Below are 22394 nucleotides of genomic sequence, written 5' to 3'. Positions count from 1 at the left end.
TCTTACAAACGGTCGAGGCACGTTCAGTATTTGCAGTGAGCACTGTTCCTGGAGACATGAGAGAAAGAAAGGCTGGCCCTTCCACCTCCCAGCCAATAGACCAGGAGCATCAGTATCACACAAGAACTTGCTAGAAATAGGCAAATGCTCAGCCCCACCTCCGACCTACAGATTCAGAACCTCTGAGGGTAGGAACAGCAGTCTGTGTTTTAACAAGTCCTCTGGGTCATACTGAGGCACCCTAGAACTTGGGAGCGGTTACTGTTAACAAACTAGCGCAGCCCTGCCCTGTGTAGGGAGAGCCAGTCAGCTTAGCTAAAAGTAAAGTTTAATTTCTATTCCTCTCACATGTCCAGCTGACACAAGAACTAAGGTCAATGTCTTTATGAAGCCCCAAAACATTTGCTGTTGGGAAAGCCAGAGTCCCTGGTACTATAATGGGGTGGTGAGCCTGGCTCCCCAGGCCTTTACCCCATGCCCAGTGATACTATGGAGAAAGGAAGGGCCAGCAGATGGGGAGCTGACTGTGGTCCCCATCGCAGGCCCAACAGTGGTTGTGCCTGCAGCCTCGCGGGGCAGGCAGAGGGTGGCGGCAGTGGCCTGCTGTACAGGCTGTCCCGGACACGCCCCGTGGCGTAGCTGTAGCAGGCTCCTGAGTGGGTTCCCAGGCAGCAGCGTGGTGGAGGGGCCGTGTACCTGGATGCACGTGCCCGTGCACTCCTTGCAGAGGCTGCAGGACAGAGCCCAGCGGCTGGCTGGGATATGCGAGATCTTGGTGATGGGCTCCATCTTCTCGGGGCACCCGATGCTGACCTGGGCAGGACACAGGGAGCTGCGTCAGGCCTCTCAGCCTTAGCCGGCCTCCAGGGCTTACCCAAAGAGAGGACTGTCTGCTGAAATAGGCGGTGGGCCGACAGGGCAGTGGGAGAGTCCCAAGTCCTATCTCCTGTCCCAAGGGGACCACTGACAAGCGTTAGTGTGTGCTCTCTGGTGGCTAGGCTTAAACAGTGACTGGGAGAGCATACGTCAATGTGTGTGAGGCTGACTGAGTATACGAGTGCCCGTGACTGTGTGGGTCTCAAGACAGAGATGCTTCATGTGCAGGTGAGTGAGTATGTGTGCAAGGTCCCCTTCTCTTTTGTACCTCAGGCCTTTGTTAACAGCATCTTCAGAGTTATTAGAACTGGTACTCATTTTACTTATGTTTCTGGGTGGCAACTATAGGTCCCCACAGCAGAATCTCTTCTTGGGGACTTCCAGGGCTTTCCGGGCCACGGGGGATGTGCCTTTGTTCAGCCCCTCCCAGGGGGACAGGCCTATAACCACTCCCATCTCCCGGGCACAGCCCACCCCTCAGCCCCAGGAAAAGGGTCCCTGCCCAGAGATCCTGAACCAAAGAACCCCACAGGTAGGTCCTGGTTGCTTCTCTGTGTCTCTGCTGTGCCTCAGCCAGGATATACTCAGAGGTTGTCCCAGCCTTCCAGCTGCTGATGTGGGAGCAAGTGACTGCTGCTGACATAACCACTAAGATCACAGAAGCCTGCAAGGTGGGACCCAGCAAGGACTTTCAGACTGCAAGCCCAGGAAAGAGAGGGGCCACCTGCTGACCGGGCCACCTGGCTTGCTTCCGGGCACAGGCAGCATTGGAGTGGGGCCTCATTCTGGCTCAGGGCACACAGCAGGGGAAGGGCTGAAACGTCAGCAAATGTCAGCATTTCACACGTCAAATAAGATGGGAGCCCAAGGCCTCTGCTAACTCACTGTGGGCCCAGCCCATCACCCGCGGCCCCTCCCCTCCATCCCAGCCAGTCTTACTACTCAGTTTTAACCAGGCTCCCCATCTGATTTCCTTTTGGGTCATTTGGCTCACTTTTAAACAAGTGCTCGACTTTGCTTGGGACCACTGTCTAGATCTGGGTAAACCTACAACCTGCTCTCCCCTAGAATCAGCTGCCTGACTTCTGTCCAGCTCGCACACCTACCACCTGCATTCCCCAGTGGCTCAAAATCCCATTTTCCCATGTAAACCACGACCAAGTTCTGCCTAAGTCCAGGGGTAAAGTTCCCTGTGGGCTGCTGCCTGAATTCTTCCCAGGCTGGAGGTCTGAGATCTGCCATTTCATGTAGCCCATCACCTTCTTTTCCCAGTGCTCTGCCATCTGGGCTCTGAGTTCTGTTCAGACCCATTTTCCCATGGCTGGGCCCCAGGGCCACCCCACCCCCACCTCTGCCCACCTCAGGAATCCACAGGGCGCAGCTGACGTGCACCCACTTGGTCCCACTTCTAGTGGGCTTCAAGGCTCCTCCTCGCTTCGGGCAGAGCAGGCACTTTGGCTGGACACCCAGAGCACATGTCCGGCACAGCCAGCTGCCCGTGGGCACCTTGAGGATCCCATAGCATGCCTGGGGAGAGAGCAGGGAGGACACAGGTCAGAGGCAGTGGCCACGGTGCGTCTGCAATGTGCATTCAGCTGCAAACAGTCCTAGCCCCAGCCCATACTGGGAGCTACAGAGTGACACTGCTACTCAGCCCCACCGAAGACCTCCTGAGGGACTGTAACGCAAAGGCTGCAAGGAAGCTCTGTGCAGGCACTGTGCGCTGAAATTTCACCATTTCACAGTCCTCTGTGAAAGGGCTCAGCTCTGCCCTCTGCTGGGAGGACAGTCACTTCAGCAGAGGTTTCTAATCCAGGATGGATTTCAGGGGCATCCATGAACTCCCTTAAACTGAATACAAATTTGGGTATGTATGCTGCCCTCGGACAAGGCCCAGAGCTTTCGTCTTTTTTCACAGGGATCTGTGGTCAGGGATCCTTCTGGTCATGCCTAGGGATTATGGACCTAAGAGCTGCCGGGTATAAGGGATGTGAACAGGGTGAATGGGGAAAGTGGTGTACCACCTACCCACCTGCCACCCAGGAGAAGCCCCTCTGAGCTCCCCAGGCACTATTCCAGCAAAAGTGGCTGAGGGAAGGCCTCAAAGTCAGGGCTAGAGTGGGTCCACTGAGTTCTAGTCAGTTCTTCTACATCTTCCATGAACTAGGCCCAGAGATGCCCCAGACCTACAGCCTTGGGGCTCAAGATCAACAGGGCAGCCTAGTCAGGCCGTACCTGGCTCATAATACTAATAATGTTAACAAATATGAACAGCCCTTACTGTACGATTCTAAACCAAATGACTCAGAGTAAGGAACTTAATCCTCAAAACGACTTACTTTTATTTATACTTGAGGAAACAGCAGCACAGAGAGGTCAAGAAACCGACCCCAAATCACACAGCTTGCAAAGGGCAGAGCCATGATTTGAAGCCAGGTGGCCTGGCTCCAGGCTGTGCTCTCCATCACTACACTGTGCTGCCTCGTTGTAAGCTGAGGAGCAGAGGAGGACGGGGTAGGACGGTCCGTGGGCAGAGTCTGAGGGAGGCTGGCGGCAAAGGACAGGAAGACCATCCAATAGGCATTACTCAAATCTGGCTGAGGGGGCTAAACCCTGGCACCATGGGCACTCACACCCTTCCCTTCTCCCCACTTGCCCTCCTTAGGGGCCTGTGCCCATAGCGCTGCAACACCCCCACAGCCAGGGTGAGCGGTCAGGCGGGGGCCTGCCAGCACCACACAGCAGCGGCTGTGGGGGCCGCCCACCTGGTGCACGCAGACATTGCACTTGTCGCAGAAGACCATCTCGTTGCCATCTTCGCCCTCGGGAGAGCGGCACACGTCACAGACGACATCCTCGTCGTACTCGATGCCCAGCCCCTCCTGCGTCTCAATGGCCCGCGCCATGTTCTGGTGGCACAGCGTCTCCAGCTCCTCCAGCACGCGCTCGAGTGTCAGTTCGTCCAGCCCCGGCCTCTCTGTGAGGAGAGCAGGGTGGGGCGTCAGAGCCCAGCCTCTCGGGGCAGGTGTACAGGAGCGTTTCTACCTACACACCGTGTTTACTGCCTCCCGCCCCAGTTCCATCATCTGAAAACCGACTGAGTTGGACCATGCAAAGGCCCGGGGACCTGGTATGGTACTGTAACTTCAGACCCTGCTTGTGACCACACACACACGCTTGTGTACACACAGATGCTATGGGGGTGTCTGTCTCTGGGATGCAGCCGCCACCATGGGGAACCCACTGCCTGAGCTGTGTGTATGGGGGGCACCTGAGAAGGTGGCTGAATCCAGCAGAGCTGGCTTTTCCTGGGACATGGTGGGCCTTCAGCCAGAAGGCCCATACCAGCTGACCCCAGCCCCATGTGTCACACTAGACTTCTAGGTGCTCACTCACTCTTCATGTAACAGTCAGACTTATTAAGTGTGTGGGTGCATGCTCAGTCACATAATACTCCCCCAAACCCTGTAAATGACATGCTATTATGGCCTCCATCTGACAACTAAAGAAACTGGACCACAGTAATCAGTAACATAGCAGGGACTTTCCCTCAGATCTGTGCAGTGCCAAAGCCCAGCAGTGGCCACTGCCATTCTGAGAGTGAGGATGGTTTAGAAGAAAACCCTGTGGCCTGCCCCCGTCCCATTCTCACCTGGCAGATCACCTACCCATCTCCTTGAGCTCCGAGTTGATGAGTTCCAGCCAGTAGGCGTCAATCTCGTCCAAGTCATAGCGGCTGCCCCCTGGCCAATCAGGCTGGGAGCCCTCACCAAGTTCAGAGCCACTAGGGGAAACCTGGGTAGGGGGGCCTTCCAACGGCGGAAGAATCCTAAGAATTCAAGAGAAGGTATGAGGGGAGTGAGCCCTCAGCCTGCTACTCTTGCTGGATCTGAGGGCCACCCCCAGGGAGTTGGCCAACTTGGATGAGGGGCTAGCAGTAAGGTGTGAGACTCTGATGCCAAGCAGAGCCTGCCTCCTTCCAGTCCCTCCTCCCATCTGCCCACCCAGCAGAGGCTGTAGGAGGTCATTCCCTTTGCCATCCTTGGCAATGCCCAGTGCCAGTCACTTTGGCACAAGTTGGATAGGGCTGGCTGGCCCCCAGGTCCTTCCGCATACCCTTTCAAAGCTGGGGAAAGGCCCCCAGAAGCCCCAGCCCCTCCTCCACCAGTAGGCTCAGGGACCCAAGGCCAGGGCTCCTCTGGGGTGAAGAGGACGCACCTGCTACAGTCCCAGGATCACACTTCAAGTCAGCCCTCTCTCAGGCCATGGCTCTGCCTTGGAGACAGCTTGCAAGGGTCCTGGCTACAGGGCAAAGTCTCCAACCCCAGCTCCGCCACTTAATGTGTGACTCTGGGTAAGCCACTTAGCTCCTCTGCGCCCCAGAAAATGGACCAATGATAACAGCACCTAGCTTCCACAGTTGGCATGAGGATTAAATGGATGAATACGTGTGGAGCTCTTAGAACTGTGCATGGCATGTAGTAAGCACTACACTTGAGCGAGCGTGTATTTTAAGACCTCTGGATATCACTTTGCTCCTTCTGAAATGGAATATGAGGGTTTTCTGCCTTGGGAGGGCACGGCTTCCTCTCTTGGCTCAGCTGTGTGCTGCCCCTCAGTTCCTAGTGCCAGTTCAGAATGCCAGCTCTTCCCACCCCCTACCAGTTGCCATGGTTATTGCTGTGGAGCCTGGCTTCCATCTGGCCAGCCTTGCCAGCGCTGCGAGGCCCCTTACTTGCCCGAGAGGCCTCCTGGGGTCGAAGGCAGGGCTGCCAGGGGCTGTGACTCAGCGCAGACTGGGGAGGGGAAGGCAGAGACATGGCACAGCTATGGGGAGGGCACTGGGGCTTCAGGAAGAACCCCGGGTGTCGGCAAGAGGGCAGGTAGGATGAAGGGCGGGGGGGGGGGGGGGGTGCAGAATAGCCTCCAGGCAGGAGGGAGGTCCAGAGGAGACTGAGGGAGGCAAGGATACAAGGGAGGGGGCTTAGAGTCACCTTCTGCCACACAAGATGCCCAGATTAAGGAAGGCCCTGCTGCTGCTGCTAAGTCGCTTCAGTCGTGTCCGACTCTGTGTGACCCCATAGACGGCAGCCCACCAGGCTCCCCCGTCCCGGGGTTCTCCAGGCAAGAACACTGGAGTGGGTTACCATTTCCTTCTCCAATGCATGAAAGTGAAAAGTGAGACTGAATTCACTCAGTCGTGTCCGACTCTTAGCAATCCCATAGACTGCAGCCTACCAAGCTCCTCCATCCATGGGATTTTCCAGGCAAGAGTACTGGAGTGGGGTGCCATTGCCTTCTCCAAGGAAGGCCCTAGGCAACAATAATGACATGATGCCCACCCCCAACCCCTGGACCATTTCAACTAGAAGCAACAGTATTTGCTTTGCAGGACTCTGAGTCCTACAAAGTTCTGCCTTTCCTTGGGAGGCTCTTACTTAAATTAACACATTCTTTCAAAAACACTGTAATTTTGCCACGACCCTGCTTTGTTTGTGTCCCCAGCCTATGCTCAGCTGGGGTTTGGGATAGCCTGAGAGCCCACCACCTAATGGCATAACTACCCACACTGTGTGCTCAGGATATACCTGGCTAGACCTCTTGGGGCCAAGATCACATTCCTTTCTCCGGGAAGCTGGGTTAAAAGGCTATCAACAGAAAAGGCATTTCCTGTGCTTCCTGGGGTGCTCATCTTCACCTGTCTGGCCTCTTCTGGCTCTGACTATGGAGGAAGCTCTCCTATCAAGGGTGGTTTGACGCCACCCTCAGTCAAGGCCTCAGTCTTGGCTGCAGCCAGTAGAACTGAAGTCAGCGGGGAGGAGACAGGTGGCTGGGCTGGGATCTGGGGGAGGAGGTGGCGGGGGGTATCGTGGGAGGCTCTCACTCCAGACGACCAGATAGAAAACAGAGGCTGGTTTTGCCCTGGGCTGTCTCTTTCAGCCACCCCGAAGAACAGTGCAGGCCCTCCTTCAGTTCATGATCTGACAGTGAGGGGTTCTCATTATCCAGAGAAGTTTAGGACCATGAGGCGGGTAGACCTGCTCAGGGCCAGGGAGGACTGGGCAAGAAGAAAGGGACGGAGGGGACCAGGGAGGCAGTGGGGGAGGGCAGAGTCAGCAAGCCAGGGTGACTAGGGCACGAGACTCTCTCTGGGCCACACAGAGGCAACCCAGGGCCTGTTCCTGTGGCCTGTGACTTCCTGGCCCAGCCCACAAGGCCCTGGCGGTCATGCAGGGAATTCCCCAGAATTTCCCAACTTCCTCCTCTATAAAATGGGGACAGCAGTGTGCCTTTTAGAGAGCTGATATGATAATTAGATGAGAAGATGAACTTAAGGCTTAGCACAGCAAGTTCTCAGGAACAGAGCTCCTGTAACAGTTCTGACCACGGCGCCTGCTGTGTTGGCTTCCAGGTGAGAGCTGTGCAGGGAAAGGTGGCCCGGCAGGTGGAGGTGCCAGGCTGCAAGGAGAAAGGGAGAGATGGGGCCCAGAGATATCTCCGTGGGAGCATCCCTCCCCTTCCAGTCTTATTCTCTCCAAAGAGCAGGGACAGGCCAGGAGTGCCTGGCTCTTGTCAGCCTAGACCTGTGTGTATGTGGGGAATGTACCTAGTAGGGCCAGAGCTGTGTGAACACATGCTTCCATCGTGATGTCAATAGATAAGACACCGACTGAAGCCAAGTTACTTGTGTGCCGGCATCTACAATTAATCACCCAGGCCAGCAGATGTTTCCGAACCACCTGACATCGACATGAGGACAGAGGACAAACCACTGGGCCAAGCCTAATCAGGACTCGCCCTTCTCCGCCCAGCTGATGGCCTACCCCTTTGCCTTGTTACATGTGAATTCTCAACTAATCCTCACCACTACACTATCAGGCATATACTGTTATTAGATCGATTTTATGGAGAAGGAAACAGGTTCAAAGAGGTCAGTTACAGTTCTTTGGTCCATAGAGTGGACAGGGTGAAGCTGGCTGGGAGACTGAACCACATTTTTGGCCCTGGGCAGAGGACATGTAGAATAAAGTCTTTCTCCAAACTCCATACATACTCTCGTCTAGAGAGGCCTGGAGCGTCCCTGATTCTCAGAGGGCCAAAGATAAGAGCCCTTGCGAGCCCAGGACAATAAGCACTGCCCAATTCCCAATCCTCACTGGGTACCAAGTGAGGCTTGGTGTGTGCTTCGCCTCTGTAATCCCATGCCTAGCACAGGCCTGGCACCAGGCAGGCACTGGGTGTCTGTGAGCCCATCATAGGTGTGGCTGCCAGGGAAGCATCAGTGCCAATGTCAAGGGAGGTGACAGTTGAAATCTTTCCCTTAGACCCTGGCAAACTGGACCTAAGCGAGAGCCCCGGGGCTGCCAAAGCTGGGAATGGACTGTCAATTAACACAAATCTGCCCAACCCAGGCAGGCTGGTGTGTGTGGGGGAGGGGAGGCCAGAACAGCAGGCCCCTATAGCCCAAGACACGACTTGGAGGGTTTCCCAAGGTGCAGGAAGAAGCACTTGGCTGAATTCTGTCACTGGAAGCAAGGCCCATGGCCACGAGGCCACCTCCTTACATGAGCACAGGAGTCTCTCTGACCTACAAGACCACAAGGCTCCCAAGCCCAGAGAGGACTCAGCCCTGATCCAATCCTGATCCTAGGAGGCAGCGGGCCCTCCTCAGAATCTGATCATAGCAACCATTTTGTGGACATCTGGTGTGTGCCAGGCACTGGATTTCTTGCTCCCAAGAACCCTTCAAAAAGGTTTTAAGAAGCCAAGAGCATGGTTTGTCCCTATTTTAAGGACTAGTCAGAGGTCTGAAGATAGCCCCAAGACGATCTTCTGGCGGGACCCAGTTTGGAATGACATCAAGCTAATGTCGGCCAGTTTTCACTGAGTGTTCGTGTGGGCCAGGTCCTGTGTCCAGGGCCTTCCAAGCATCATTTCTCTACATCATCTCGACCACTGCATAGGGCAGGTGCTGTTATCATTCCCATTTTATAGACGAGAAAACTGATGCCCAGGGAGATTACATTCCCTGCCCAAGGTCCCACTGAACTTGAGAGGCAATTTGAACCCAGGCTGTCTGGCTCCAGAGCTGAGCCCAAGCTCAAAACCTTGGCCTCAGAGGTAAAACTGCAGTATTTCTGGAACATGCAATGTTTTTTTAAGAACAAAAGAAACTAAGAATAGAGACAGACTAGAAAGGAATCGCTTGACTCGTCCCAGCCTCCCCTTCCTACGGCCCCCTGGCCTGGGCTGCCCGGCTCACCTCACCACGGGCTCTGGAATGGCCTCTGCCCCGGCGGGCACCTGCACACCTTTCTCCCATTCTTGTCGCCATGGGTCTGCCAAGATATAGTAGTCATCCGGGCTGAGCTGGTATGAGTCTGGGATCTTCATGGCTGTGATCAAGTCTGTCCGGAAAACCTGTAGGGAGACAAGGTGGAGGGAGAATGGTTTCAGATTGTCTCCAGGTGATCTGCTTCACAGGCCAGGGCAGGAAAAGGCAATGGCTGAAAGCCCACTCACTCAAAAATGAGAATACGACACAGAAGCAGTAAGTACAATAACCCATCTTCTCTGAACCCATCTCCAATAAACGTTGAATTGAACTTACATGCTCTGATCTGCTCAAGGACAGAGTCTGAGTGATGGATAGGAATGGACCTTAGAGGGAAGAGGAGAGACATGTGGGAAAGGCAAAAATACTGAGGAAAAAAATCAGTTGGCAGAAAGGCTTGTGTGAATGCAATACTGCCATGAAGTGTCTGTTTAGGGAATTTTTGTTGAAGATTCAAAATTATGTTTGTTGTTGTAACTGCAGTTACAAGTGCAAAAGAAGCCAGGCAACTACACGCCAGGGCCTCAGGCAAATGGCTGAGAGAGAGGCCAGCTCTGGGGGAGCCTAGAGGGCAGCCGCCCATGGGGCAGGGCCTCATGGTCCCCAGGAACAACGCCACCATATGCCCTGTTCAGTGGGCGCTCCGCTGTGCCATGCTCTATGATGAGGAAGGAGAAGCGTGTGGAATTCCTTCTCAATCAAGCCCTTCCAAACCCCTCGGGGCCAGGCCACGAGTGGACACACCCTCGTGCTTTGTTTTCCTTGTGAGCACTTGCTCACTCAGGGGGAAACTTCTTTTCCCAACGTTCTATCTGTGGCTCCCCACCCCAAAGCCACCTCCAAGCCCAGCCCCAGGCGCACTGGCAGTGCCTCATCTGTTCCAGTTGCTTGGCCTCACCACAAAGGGCTGCTGGAGGACTTGGTGGCAGCCCTAGACACTATGTGACTTGCTCTGGTACCAACTTTCCCAGTGAACATCACAAGTTAAAGGAGCGTTCATATCACAGAAAGAAAAGAAACCACTTTAGGGAGTCCTCCAGGTTTCAGACCCAACTCCAAGCCCACGCCCCTCCCTAGAAGACACAGCATCCACCAGCCTTCCAGGGGTGGTGGCCAGTCAGTGGTGACTTCTGCCTGCAGGAGGCCCCACCTGCTGGCCGTCTGCCTCACTTCAATTTCTAGGAGACAGCTGAAAGGGGGCACCAAGGGGGCTCAAGGCAGCGTCTTGCAGAAATCTAATCAACGTCTGCTTCTAGCCAGAGAGGGCGCTTGCTTGCAAAAGGTCAAGTTTCTTGAAGACTCTATTTGCCAATATAATTTAATTGTTAAGACTAACACCCTAACATTTAATTAGGGTGTCAGTGTGAAAAAATTAAAATGAGATTACGATTAAATGCTAATTACACAGAAGATGAAATGTGGCAAAGATTTCACAACCCGGATAATTTGCATATCTTATTAGCAAGTAGCAAGACCACTAATATAAGAACATAAACTCAGGTAGTGGGTGCTTCTGTGCTGTCCTTCAGCACTCTCCCCACCTCTGCTAGCTGGGGCCAGGTTATTTCCCTCCGGGGGCCCCTGTTCAGGACCCGGCAGGGGTAAACTGGACCCACAGCAGACTGGTGACTGTCTCAAAGTTCTCCCAACCCTGGCAAGCCCTACGTGGTGCAACATCTAATGCCCTGTTACTCTGAATGCCATGAGGAACCAGCCTCCAGGGAAAGCCTGTCATCTTGCCCCTTCCAGAGCCCAGTGTCACTGTGTGCCCCTCCAAAAAGGCACTGGTGAGTCTGAAATCTCTTGCTGTTCCCTTTTCCTGAGCTATAGTTCAAATGCTGCCTCGTGGGATCACCCTGATCACTGCAACTCAGGGTGGCCAACCAGCCAACAAAGCCACTTTCCAGCCCATGGTCCTGTCTCACTTCTGAGTACGTATACTCCCCAAAATTAACTGGTGGATGCATGTTCCTTGCTTCTTGTCATCTCTCCTGCCACACCTGTCCTGTTCTCTGCAGCATTCTCAGGGCTTGGCAGGGTGACTGGCACATAGTAGGTGCTTGATAAATAGTAACTGAGAGAATGATTAAATGGATGAGTGAATAAAAGGGCCCCTCTGGGAAGTTACCTGAGAAGTCTGATGACCCCAGCTGGCTCCTTGGCAGTGCTTTTTGAACCCCCATGAACTGGAGAAACACCTCATGGATACATCCAGAGCTGAAACAACCCAAGTACCTGGACCAAATGGAGCAAGAGGCAGCCCTGGTCTGTACGTGCAGACAGAGTGCCAAGCCACACCAGCAGGGGAGAGGTGGCTCTGTCCTAGGAACAGGCTTGGTGCTGAGAACTCAAGAGCAGGAAAGGATCCCATGCTCAACTCAGGTAAGGAGATTCAGGAGAGAAAAAGAGTCTGGTCCCAAGAGAGCTGCAAGCTTCATCTGGTGTGACCGGATGCCACTGACCCCTTTGGGCAGAGGACTGATGGAAGCACAGGAAGGGCAGCACTATCTTACAGGTACTAGTCAACACTTAAAAGAACACAGTGTGCCCAGCATCAATCCAATGGCTGTCCTTGAATTAACTGTTAGCCCCTATTCCAACTGTGTGAGGTGGATGGTGTTACCATCCCTATTCTACATTAGAGAAACCTTGGACTCAGGTTAGTTTAATAACCTACACAAGGTCCTACACATTACAAGTGGCAAAGGAACCCAGACAGACAACTCTGGAGCCATCCAGCACTCCTCTGGAACCTCGCCCCTCTTGGCCACTGGCTCACTGCCAATGCCCTTGAATTAACCCAAAGCCAAATCAAGGGGCTTCCCCAAAGGCAGGAATATGCAAATCAGATGGTGACCTCTGCAAGTTCCAAGTTCTCCAGCGGCTTTCCACTGTCTTCTCCCTGCCCTCAGGACGAGCCACGACTGCATTAGTAGCCAGTCTCCCTCCCGAGCACGTCTCACACTTGGCACAGGGGAGGACCCCACTGGGACACTTCTCCCTGCCAAAATGGGGGCGGTCTGTTTCACCCTCAGGGTGTTACTTCAGCCCACAACTGCTCTAGGAAGGCTTCTCTGATGCCAGGCTGGGTTCTGGGCTTCCTCTGGACTCCCACAGCCCCTCTACTGGTATCCCTTGGTTTCCTGCCAGGCCTTCCCCACTAGAAGGTAAGCTCAGTGAGGTCTGGCCAGGCTACAGGCTGCAACAGTGCACGCAGGGCCTGACACATGCTAGGTGCTAACTAAGGCTGAATGATTGAAGAGCCTCCCGTGGATCTGCCACCATCTTTCTGGGTAGCTGCCCGAGGATACAGCTGGGGACTGTACCTTCCAAAGGAACCCCTGAATACTCATATAAAACCTGTCCACAAACAGGGCAACCCAAACATCTTTCTGTCTTAAATCGCCAAAGGTTAGGCTTCCAAAAAAAGGCTCAATTATTCTCCTAAAATGCCTCTGAATTATTTACGAAAACTAAATAAATAATAAAATGGACACTGATGAACTGGAGGCCTTGCCATGACAAGGAAGTTGGAAGCTGGAAAACAAGCAATTTTCTAAGAATGTGAATGTTTACTATTTTTCTCTTTTGGCAGAAGTTGACAAATTGTCTTTAAAGGTCTGCTGCCTAGCAACCAAATTCTGCTGAGCTGCTTGGGAGACGTTAATTGTAGCTTCTTCAAACAGTATGAAGAATGTTTAAAGGTCTAAAACTCTAACCTAGTAACCAATGTGCATGCAAGATAGGTGTCATCTCTGAAGATAGCTGGAGACCCTGCTCTGCCCAGACATGGGGAAGCTGCATAGGGCTTGCCTTCTAGTTCCTCTTCCCAAGACTGAGACCACAAGCACTGAAAAGCCTGTCTATCTTTCCGAGCCTATTTTCCCACGGAGAACCAAAAATGCGCTATGCCAGAAAGCACGTCATGTCTGAAGTCTGACGTGATCTCCAAAAGCAGATGAAGACGGTGACAACATACAACTTTCAACTCTGCTATCCTCAGCATTCCTGTACATGATCGTGAGATTTATGAATAGTATTTGAACATTTCATCCTGGGACCTTGGTTTCTTCCTTTTCTCAAGAGTAAAGTATTATATATCACAGTGTATTTCAGACCAACAGGCACCAAAGGGAAGTTCCGTTACTTAAGGAAAAGCTCCAGCACTTATCATAATTACAGAATACAATTATCTGTGTAATTATTTGTTTAACGTCCATCTCCTCTAATAACCAAGCTGAGAGAGGCAGAGACTATGTGTCCTGCTTATCATTGTGCCTATTTGTGGCACAGTGCCTGGCACACAGCAGGTATTCAAGAAATGTTTGTGAAATTAGTGAGTGAGTGAATGAATGCATGAACCACAGGATTTGCCTAAATCCTATATGACTAAACTCTGAAACTTCCTCTCTTGCCTAGCAGGGAGAGTGAAGGCAGAGGGCTGGCCCAAAGGATTCTTCCAGGCAGAACTCAAGAACTGGTCTTGGTGGTTGTCCCAAAGCCAGTGAAAATGGCTTTGGCCAGAACAGCCTCTCCTTGCCTTCTATCCACATCAAAAGGCCCCGTGCAAAGCTAGGGGCCTAACTCTCTAATCTCCCAAAGGATGTACGACAGTCTGTCTTGGAAGAGCCATGTAAAATCACTACCAAATGCCTCATTTGAAATTTCTGTGTTATTCTGAGCACCTCATCTCATTAGAAAGGACAGCTAACAGTGAAAAGTAATTGCCCTGCTGTAGCATGCTAGGTGCTACGCTAAACACTTTATATATACAATCTCACCTATTTCATATTCCTCCCACTTCACAGATGTGGGGACCAAGACTCAGAGAGGTTAAACCACTTGCTTGAGGTCTGCCCTGTGCTTTAACCAATGCAATCCTGCCTGCAAACCAGTCTGCTATTTCTTCTCTTAAAAAAAAAAAATCTCTTTCTTGGGCTGGAAATTGATAAAGTATCTCAGCCAAGAGCATACTTAGATACTTAAAATTAAGCATAAAACACCAGAGAAGGGCTCTGGAAATAGCTTCCCAGTCCTATTCAAGCTACCACTAGGCTAATTTGGTCAGACACTTACACACACACACACACACACACACACACTCAACATCTCTTTCTCTTTCACAAGGATAACAGCACTTCCTGCTCTTAAACAGGATTTATTACACACATTTCTTTTGCAAGACAAGTCCCAGAGGCCGGGAGGCCTTTCCAGCTGGCGGGAGCAGCAGTGTTTCTGACTGTATGAGAAGCGGATTCTGCCCCCCACCCCAGAGCAGTGGGAGGCCCAGTGGAAGGGCTCCCCTCACCGCCCGCCTGCCTGCCAGGGTAGCAGAAGAGCTGTTGGCTAGAAGCATGGCTCACAACCACAGGGTCAAGCAAAAAAAAAACCCTTTTCTGGGGAATCTCCTATTTACTCTCAAGTTTGGGAGCACTCTGCCTTTCACTACAACATATGCCATCACTGTTTTAATATACAATAGTGTATCATTTCAAACATTTGGATAATACCTCTGCTCCTCCAGGAAAGCACCTTATTTATCCCATGGCTTTGCACCCCAACACCCATCTGGCCACCCTTGCATTCACCGAGTGGGGAAGGGGCCCATCTTCAAAAGCAATGGGTCAAGCAGAAACGCAGCGTTCTCACCCTCCACTTTCCTAGGGAGGGCCTTTCCTAGGGAGGGCCATCCTTATACAGGAACTTTCACAGACACTGGATCTGGAAGACCTCCACTGGGGGCAGAGGCTGTTCACAGGGTCACCTGTTTGTCCCAGGCCCTGTTCCAGGGATGAGGCTAAGGACTGGTGAAGGGCCCCTGCGGAACCCACAGAGAAGCCCCCCATTCTCTCATCTCAAGGTATGTACAGTTTGTCACCAGGGCCTAAAAAGGAGCCCAACACTTGCCCACCCGTTCTGAGACCATCCAGGCTTCCATCCCAGGCATGGCAGCTCCACCTTCACTCACGTCTGGGCTCTCCCCAACCCTAGACTCCACAGGCCTCAGGACAGGACAGTCAAACCTACAGAACAGACACTGCAGGACAGCACTCTACAGACAACCACCCTGAGGTGCACAAAGAGACTATACTTGCCCAAAGTCTCACAGGTCCTCAGTGGCAAGCTGGCTACATCTCTCGTAACGGACACTTTCCTGTGCAGCACCTGCATCCTGCTAACGGTCAGAAGACAAGCTCCCCAGGGACAGGGCCTGCGCTTTCTATGTCCCTGGCACTAGGCTGGGCCTCAGAGGTGCTCTCGAGTGTTTGCTGAGTTTATTTTTTTTATTTATTTTTTTAACTTTTTATTTTTACTTTATTTTACTTTATAATGCTGTATTGGTTTTGCCATACATCGACATGAATCCACCACGGGTGTACATGCGATCCCAAACATGAACCCCCCTCCCACCTCCCTCCCCACAACATCCCTCTGGGTCATGGGTTTGCTGGTTTGCTGAGTTTAATCACTAAAGTCCTAAAGACCTATCTCCCTGCCCGTTGGCTGACTTCTGGGGACTCTGAATTCCTGAAAACACAGCTTTCTACCTCAAGAGAGCCTGTCTGGGGAAATCCTCACTTCTCAGCCTGCTCCTCTATCTGCCTCTCTGCCCCAGGCCTGAGGAAGACATGGCTTCAAAACAGCACTCTCCCAACCACAGTCTCCCAACCACCTGGCTTCCAGGTCTCTTCTCAAACTGCCCTTCCCACCCATGGCAGGCCGAGGGCTTAGCAGAAACCTGTCAGTCCCATGGCCACTGTGGGAGAAGGGAGGGCTGTGGGTGATGCCATACCCACATGGCCAGCATTTGTTTAGTCACTGAACCAGGCTGGAAGGCCTTCCCTTCTTCCCTCAACTTTCAGCGAGGACCAAGCCGGAAACTCCCATCTTAGCAGATCAGGGAAAAAGGTAGTTCTTAACCCTGGCTTCCAGCAGGAGGGCTTTGAAAAAGTACAGGTGCCTGGGGCCCTACTCCAAAGCATTCAAGTCAGAATTCTTGAAAATGGTATGGGATAGGGGTCTGATATTGGTATTTTATAAAATAATCCCTCGTCTGTGATCTCTGTCAGGCTGTCAGAGGTATGACCCACAAAGTTACATTCACAGTATTTAGTGAGACAGGCCAGGTCAGAAACACAAGGCCTCAGTGCAATTTATGATACCAGCTCTCCCAGGCTAGGATAATCCCATCCTCTCCTTCAGGATGGGGCCTGGCCAACTTAAGCACCAAGGTACAGAGCTCAGCTTTGTTGGGATCCCACTGGCAGGCAGAGTAGAGGAAGGCTGCAGCCTGTGTTCCTGGGGTCAGCCCCACCTTTTCCCTCCACTGCCAAACGGATCCTGCAGCCAACTTCAGACTAAGTGTACTGCCACCAAAAATCCTAAACCAGCCTCTCAGGAATCCCAGGGCCTGTTCTTTCAGCCCCGAGTACTAAGGCCTGCAGTCCCCTCTCAATCAGGCTGAGGGAAGCCGCCCACTGGTTAAGGGCCAGAATGAGAAGCTGGGCCTCAAGGCCTCGGCCCTGTCCAGGGTCCTGACTCCTGGTCAGAGCATTCTGTTCCAGCCTGGGGCCTCTCCCTCTTGTGTGCAGGGCGCCCCTTGATTTGCACCCTCAAACTGCACATATCATCTCAGGGGCTGCCCTGCCAGTCCCGTCTAAACCCATTCCCTGCCCTTTTCATAACTGGCAGCTTCTCTATGGGCCAGTGCTGCTGTCACGCTAGATACTCCTGATGCTCAAATCCCCATTCATCACTGTCCATCTTCAAAGATGAGGAGACGAAGAGAATTCCGAGTCCCATGGCTCTGCGTGCAGCCACCGGGAAGGGACTCCTGCACCACACACATCAACTTGCATGTATTGAAGCTGGGAACTTGAACCAGACTGGGAGCAGACCGTGTGTACAGCCTGAAAACCAGCTCCCAGGCTTCTTATTCTGGGACTGAGTGGGAGAGACTCCAGAAGCCCTTTCACCAGGGTGTCGGAAGCCCTTAGCCCCCAGCACCAGCAGATTAGGAAGGCCTTTCTCTCCAGCCCGTGCATAGAAAGAGAAGGGACAGCCCAATGAAGAGATTTAGTGTGAGCATTATCTGCCGCCAAATCCTCGCTTTCATCTCTGCCTTCTCTAGAGCCAAATCATTTGGAAGCTTTCATCGATGGTTTCCTCTCTGCCCCACGAAAACTTGGAATTTATGCCGGCTTATGGCTCAGCCTCCTCGCTTAGGGGACGAGGGAAACCTCGCAGGCTGCTCTCCCGCCTGCTGTGGGAGGAAAAGCTTGTCCTTGGCGACAGTTCAAGACAGGGAAGACTTCCTCAGCCCTCCAGGAGCCTAGGACTTGAGGGCGTCAGAGGCCCTCCCTGCCCCTGCAGAGATTTCTGGGCTTGAACCCAGGGCTGTGCACAGCCAGTCCCCATTCAGCACCCGCGCAATGGTTCGATTCTATTTTTAGGTGGAGAAAGGTTCAAAGGCCCTGCGCAGGAAAATCCAAGAGGGAGGGGAATTCTCAGCGTCATGCAAATCACACTTTCCCCTCAGCCTCTGCCTGACACCTGTTTCCCCCTAGTCAGCTGGCCTATCCTGGTATTGATAGCAGCCTGGTCCCCAGGATCTCCGCCCAGAGCAGAGGCCCCTCCTCCTCCTGCTGCTTAAAGTGAGAGCTAGGGGAAAGAACTAAGCCAGCCCCAGGGGCTCCCCGGAACTTCCCCTCCATTCTCCAATCTGAATAGCCCATGAAGGCAGTGAGGAGGTGAGATTCTCAGAGGCAGGTTCCTCAGCTTCAAAACAGCAGGATGATTACTGCCTTTCAGGACCAGGGAGACACAGAAGGTGGCTAGGGTTTTACTAATCCAGCCCAAGTAGTAACTGCGAGCCGCTGTAGCTCTCAAGATGAGGGTCGGGGTAGAGAGGTGGTCCCAGGGCCCTAGCACACTCTCCTCCTACTTCCCAATGCACAAGAACACAGTCTGTCCACCCACTGAGCAGGGCTGCTGTTAGTCGCTCAGATGGGTCGACTCCTTGAGACCCCATACACTGAAGCCCCCCAGGCTCCTCTGTCCATGGAATTCCCCAGGCAAGAATACTGGAGTGGGCCCCCATTTCCCTCTCCAGGGGATCTTCCCGACCCAGGAATGGAACCCTATTAAGAGCCTCAAGAACAACATCTTCCCATGCCCACCTCACTCCCAGTTTTTATTCCAGTCCTTACTGCATTCCTGGAGATATCGCCTTCTGTCTCCACCCCTCCACTGTAGGGCCAAGGGAGGACAGCTGGTTAAGGGATGGGAACAGGATGCTTCAGAACTCAAATCGGTGTCCCCACCTCCAATCCCCACAAAAGATGAGTCCCAGGGTAGGCCAACTCCGTGGGGAGTCCTTTTTCAAATGCAAGGTTCTGTGGAAGACAACCCTAGGGACTGGCTAAGGACAGCAGCTGCTGGATCACCACTGCTGCGAGGAGAGGAAAAGAGGTTGCCAGGCTCAGAACAAAGATATCCTCCTTCAGTCCCAGGCAGGGCCAAGTGCTTTGCCCTAGAACTCTGAGCCTTCCCACACTGGTGCTGTTGGCCCCAATAACTTCACATCTTGACTATATATATAACCTTAGGATCTTCAGTTTCCTTACTATAACAGGAGGGTTAACAAAAAGTAAAGCCCGTGTGTGCATACTAAGTCACTCAGTCGTGTCCGACTCTTTGTGACCCTGTGGACTGTAGCCCGCCAGGCTCCTCTATCCATGGAATTCTCCAGGCAAGAATACTGGAGGGGGTTGCCATGCCCTCCTCCAGGGGATCTTCCTGACCAGGGGATCGAACCTGTGTCTCTTGCGTTACAGGTAGATTCTTTACCACTGAGCCATCGGGGAAGCCCTGTGGCCTGCAGAACAATGTCTCCCTTAAAGGTCAGACCTATAACCACCCCACTGGGGACTCAGGGCTCTTGCAGCCTCATCTGTTCTAAAGGTCTCTTCTGTGCCCACTGTAATGCACTGCAGACCTAAGAGGGAGCAATGAGGCTCTAGGATGTGATTTTTCAGGGGCTACAGGAGGCAGGGCCCCATGTCCATTTGTCTACCCACTTCCAAAACTCTCTACAGCCCCAGATGTCATAGATATCCCTACCTGTCCCAAAAGACAGGGTCAAAGCAGGGAGGAGTAAGGTGCAGGTGCAGGTGGAATGGGCATAATAAGGAGCGGATGACCTGACTGGATGACTCTGAAGACGCCATCCTTCATCCCTACATCAGAGAATCCTATCACTCTTGCTTGGCTCAGCCTCCAAAATGTCCCATATATCCTACTGCTTCTTACTCCACTGCAATCACCCAGCTCTAAGGCCACCATAATTTCTCTCCTGGACAACTGCTAAAGAAGCCTCCCTGCTCCCACTCTTGCCCATCACATTCCCTCCCCCTCACAGCAGTCAGCGGGACCTTTAATTAAAACATCAGACTATGTCATTACCCTGCTTAGAATCTTTGAAAGGCTCCTCCCCTCACTCAGATCAATAGGAACATCTTTACAACAACCTACAACATTATGAGAACTGGCACTCCCAGCCTTTCCTCTCAATCACTTCACTCGGCCACACTGGTCTTGTTTCGCAACGGCTATGTCCTCTTCTAGGAGCCCCCTCTCCCCGTACACCTGCACTCCCCTGCACGGTCCTTCCTCTCCACAGGTCTCTGCTCCTCCACTCTGCTCCACTCCTCCACACCTCTCCACTTGTTTCATCTTTCTCCAGGATACTTGTCATTACCCACCTCGGAGGGCTTCTTTTCGTTCTGCCGGGGCCAACCCGATTTGGTGCTGCTGGGCAGTTTGGAGCATCTTGATGCAGATGTCGCATGACCTGCAGAGAGAGCACAGCCCATGAGGGGCCCCTGGCAGGCCAGGAACACCACCCACCCATGTCCAGGGAAAGGAAACCTGTAAGGCAAGCTCTGGCTTGAATGTTCGGGAGGTGGAGACCTCTGTGAGCATCTGGTAGACTGTCCCTGCTCTGGGCCTCTCCAATGATGAATGGGGACATGACGCCTCCTCCACTCACCAACCAGGAGAGACTTGGGAGGTGAAAGGTAGCTGGACAAGGACTCAGTATTAGCTTTCTATGTGACCCAAGAGGGTTGCTCTAAAGTAGACACTTAAGCCTGAGCCCTGGCTCAGTCACTTATTAGCTCCTCATGATGGGCAAATGAGTTAGTCTGAGCCTCAGCTTGCTTTTGTATAAAATGGGAGCAGAGAGTAACTATCCTCAGAGTTTTTGTGAGAATTAAATGAGACCATGCCTGTAAAGTCTTAGTACAGTCCCTTGCACAAGGCAATGCTTTGATAAACACTACCATTATCACTCGGGTTCTAAAGGCCCTTGTGGGACCACTAAGAGTGCATGTCACTCTGTGGGTCACTCCACTCCAATGGGTCAAAGGAGCAGAGCACAGCCTAGATGGGCAGTGTGGGGACTGGTGAGAAGGGAGTGTGCCACAGCCCAGCCCAACTCCAATGCAGATACAGGGCTCGGCTGCCAGGTGCTCTCCCTTGCAGGTGCCAGGGGCTTCAAGGGTTCCTTTGCCTGAAATAAAGTTAGAAGCAGAGGACACTGACACAGGCCACAGGCAGCGTGACTGCAGTCACAGGGGGCCAAATGCTGTGATCTACTGCCATGGGGAGGAAGAGCCAGCCAGGTCAGACTCCAGGGCCAAGCTGGAGTCTGAGCAAACAGACCCCAAAGGACAGTGAAGGAAACCTGGAGGGAGAGAGCAGGCGAGGACTAGCTTCTCAACCTAGTGCATGTGTTCCTGAACCCTCAGGTTCCTGGGGGCAGGAGAACTCCAGGGACTCTAAGGGGGCCTTGAGGCTCTCCCCAATCCCAGCTGCTCACCATATATGTGAACAAGCTAAGGTCTACAGCTGCAGGGCTCCAGGCCCAGCCTCTGTGGCAGTGCAGCCTCTTTCTCAGCCTGGGCTTTCACCTGAGGGCACCACTAGGTGGGAATCTTCTGGCAGCACATCTCTCCTACACAGGGCAGAATGGCACTCTTTACTCTGACTGGCTCATGCAGGCCCGGGTTCCTGGGGCATCTGAGAAGAGCTGCCTTCTGGTACCAGGGACAAACTCTCACCTAATGCAAACTTTCTTGCCTCCACATTTCAGGAGAGGTTCCCTAAGACCCATTTTCTGTGTAAGAGTGTCCCCCTCTGTCCAGCTGACACACCCAGCTCCCACACAAGTCTATCTCTGAGATTCTAGTGCCAAGATCCCATGAAGGTCAGGATCCTTCATTAATTTCTTCAGCAAACATTTACTGATCACCTATTATGTACTCCATCTAGCCGGATATGGCAGTCAGCAAGTCATGACCTCTCTTACCAAGGGGCTTACTTTGATAAGGAAATGGCACTTAGTTAGGAAATAACACTGATCAGGCGATTATAATGAAGAGTGACAGGTTTTTTTTGCCTGTTGTGTGGACACTTCCACAGGGCCCTGACTCAACAGCAGGGCCAGAGGGAGTGAGGTGTGTTTCTAGCAGCCCGGAACAGCACAGGCCAAAAAAGGCCCAGAGGGGAGTTGATCTGTTCCAACAAGAGCAAAACACATGGGGCTGAGAGCTAGAGGGTAAAGGGCAGCAGAGCTGAGGAGGACAGCAAGGCCCTGAAGGCCACGTTGGTGTGGGATCTCAAAGGGAGCAGAGGGGCCTGGCCTGCTTTATGCTTCCATCAACATGGAGACCCTGGAGCAATGTCCCACCCCCCTAGTCTGGGCCTGTGGTCCTGATAATTATTCAAACACTTTCCCTACAGGAGCCCCACAGGGAAGGCCTTACTGTCAGTGGTATCAGAGTTGTCGCTGCTGATGGAGTACTTTCGCCTCTTCTCTTCCATCTGCAACAAAAATAGGCCCCATTATACTCACAGGCGGCTTGGGAAATCCTCAACCTCTCAGAAAACTGCCCGTCAATCTGCCTCCCCACACTCAGCCCGCTGCAGTGGAACAGTGAGAACAAGGCCATGCCCTAGCCTTCTCCTCAGGCAGTCTCCCCCTTCTCTCACCCACCTACATGGGCCCTGGGGCTGCGGCAGGGGGCAGCATCTCTCAGCTCCTGAGCCCAGAGCCTCACACAACAGAGAATCTAGTCAAAGATGACAACGAGGGAGGACAAGGCGGGTCAGCAGCCCCAGA

General features: G+C 52.9%; 1 protein-coding gene across 2 annotated transcripts in view; it reads right to left on the bottom strand.

Annotated features, from left to right (window-relative positions):
- The window catches only part of JADE2 (jade family PHD finger 2), a 36219-nt gene extending 14123 nt beyond the window's left edge, over positions 1 to 22096 (bottom strand). For both annotated transcript variants that reach the window (XM_068980389.1, XM_068980390.1), the window contains exons 1-7: positions 22039 to 22096; positions 19975 to 20063; positions 9140 to 9297; positions 4545 to 4705; positions 3642 to 3853; positions 2236 to 2403; positions 697 to 813 (exon numbers count right to left, since the gene is read on the bottom strand). In XM_068980389.1, coding sequence (XP_068836490.1) covers positions 697 to 813; positions 2236 to 2403; positions 3642 to 3853; positions 4545 to 4705; positions 9140 to 9297; positions 19975 to 20063; positions 22039 to 22096 — 963 coding nt within the window. The remainder of the gene's footprint in view (positions 1 to 696; positions 814 to 2235; positions 2404 to 3641; positions 3854 to 4544; positions 4706 to 9139; positions 9298 to 19974; positions 20064 to 22038) is intronic.
- Positions 22097 to 22394: the final 298 nt, after the last annotated feature.

Source organism: Capricornis sumatraensis, chromosome 9 (genome assembly GCF_032405125.1).
Source record: "Capricornis sumatraensis isolate serow.1 chromosome 9, serow.2, whole genome shotgun sequence".
Taxonomy (NCBI): Eukaryota; Metazoa; Chordata; class Mammalia; order Artiodactyla; family Bovidae; genus Capricornis; species Capricornis sumatraensis.
This window is presented reverse-complemented; position numbering and strand designations above follow the sequence as displayed.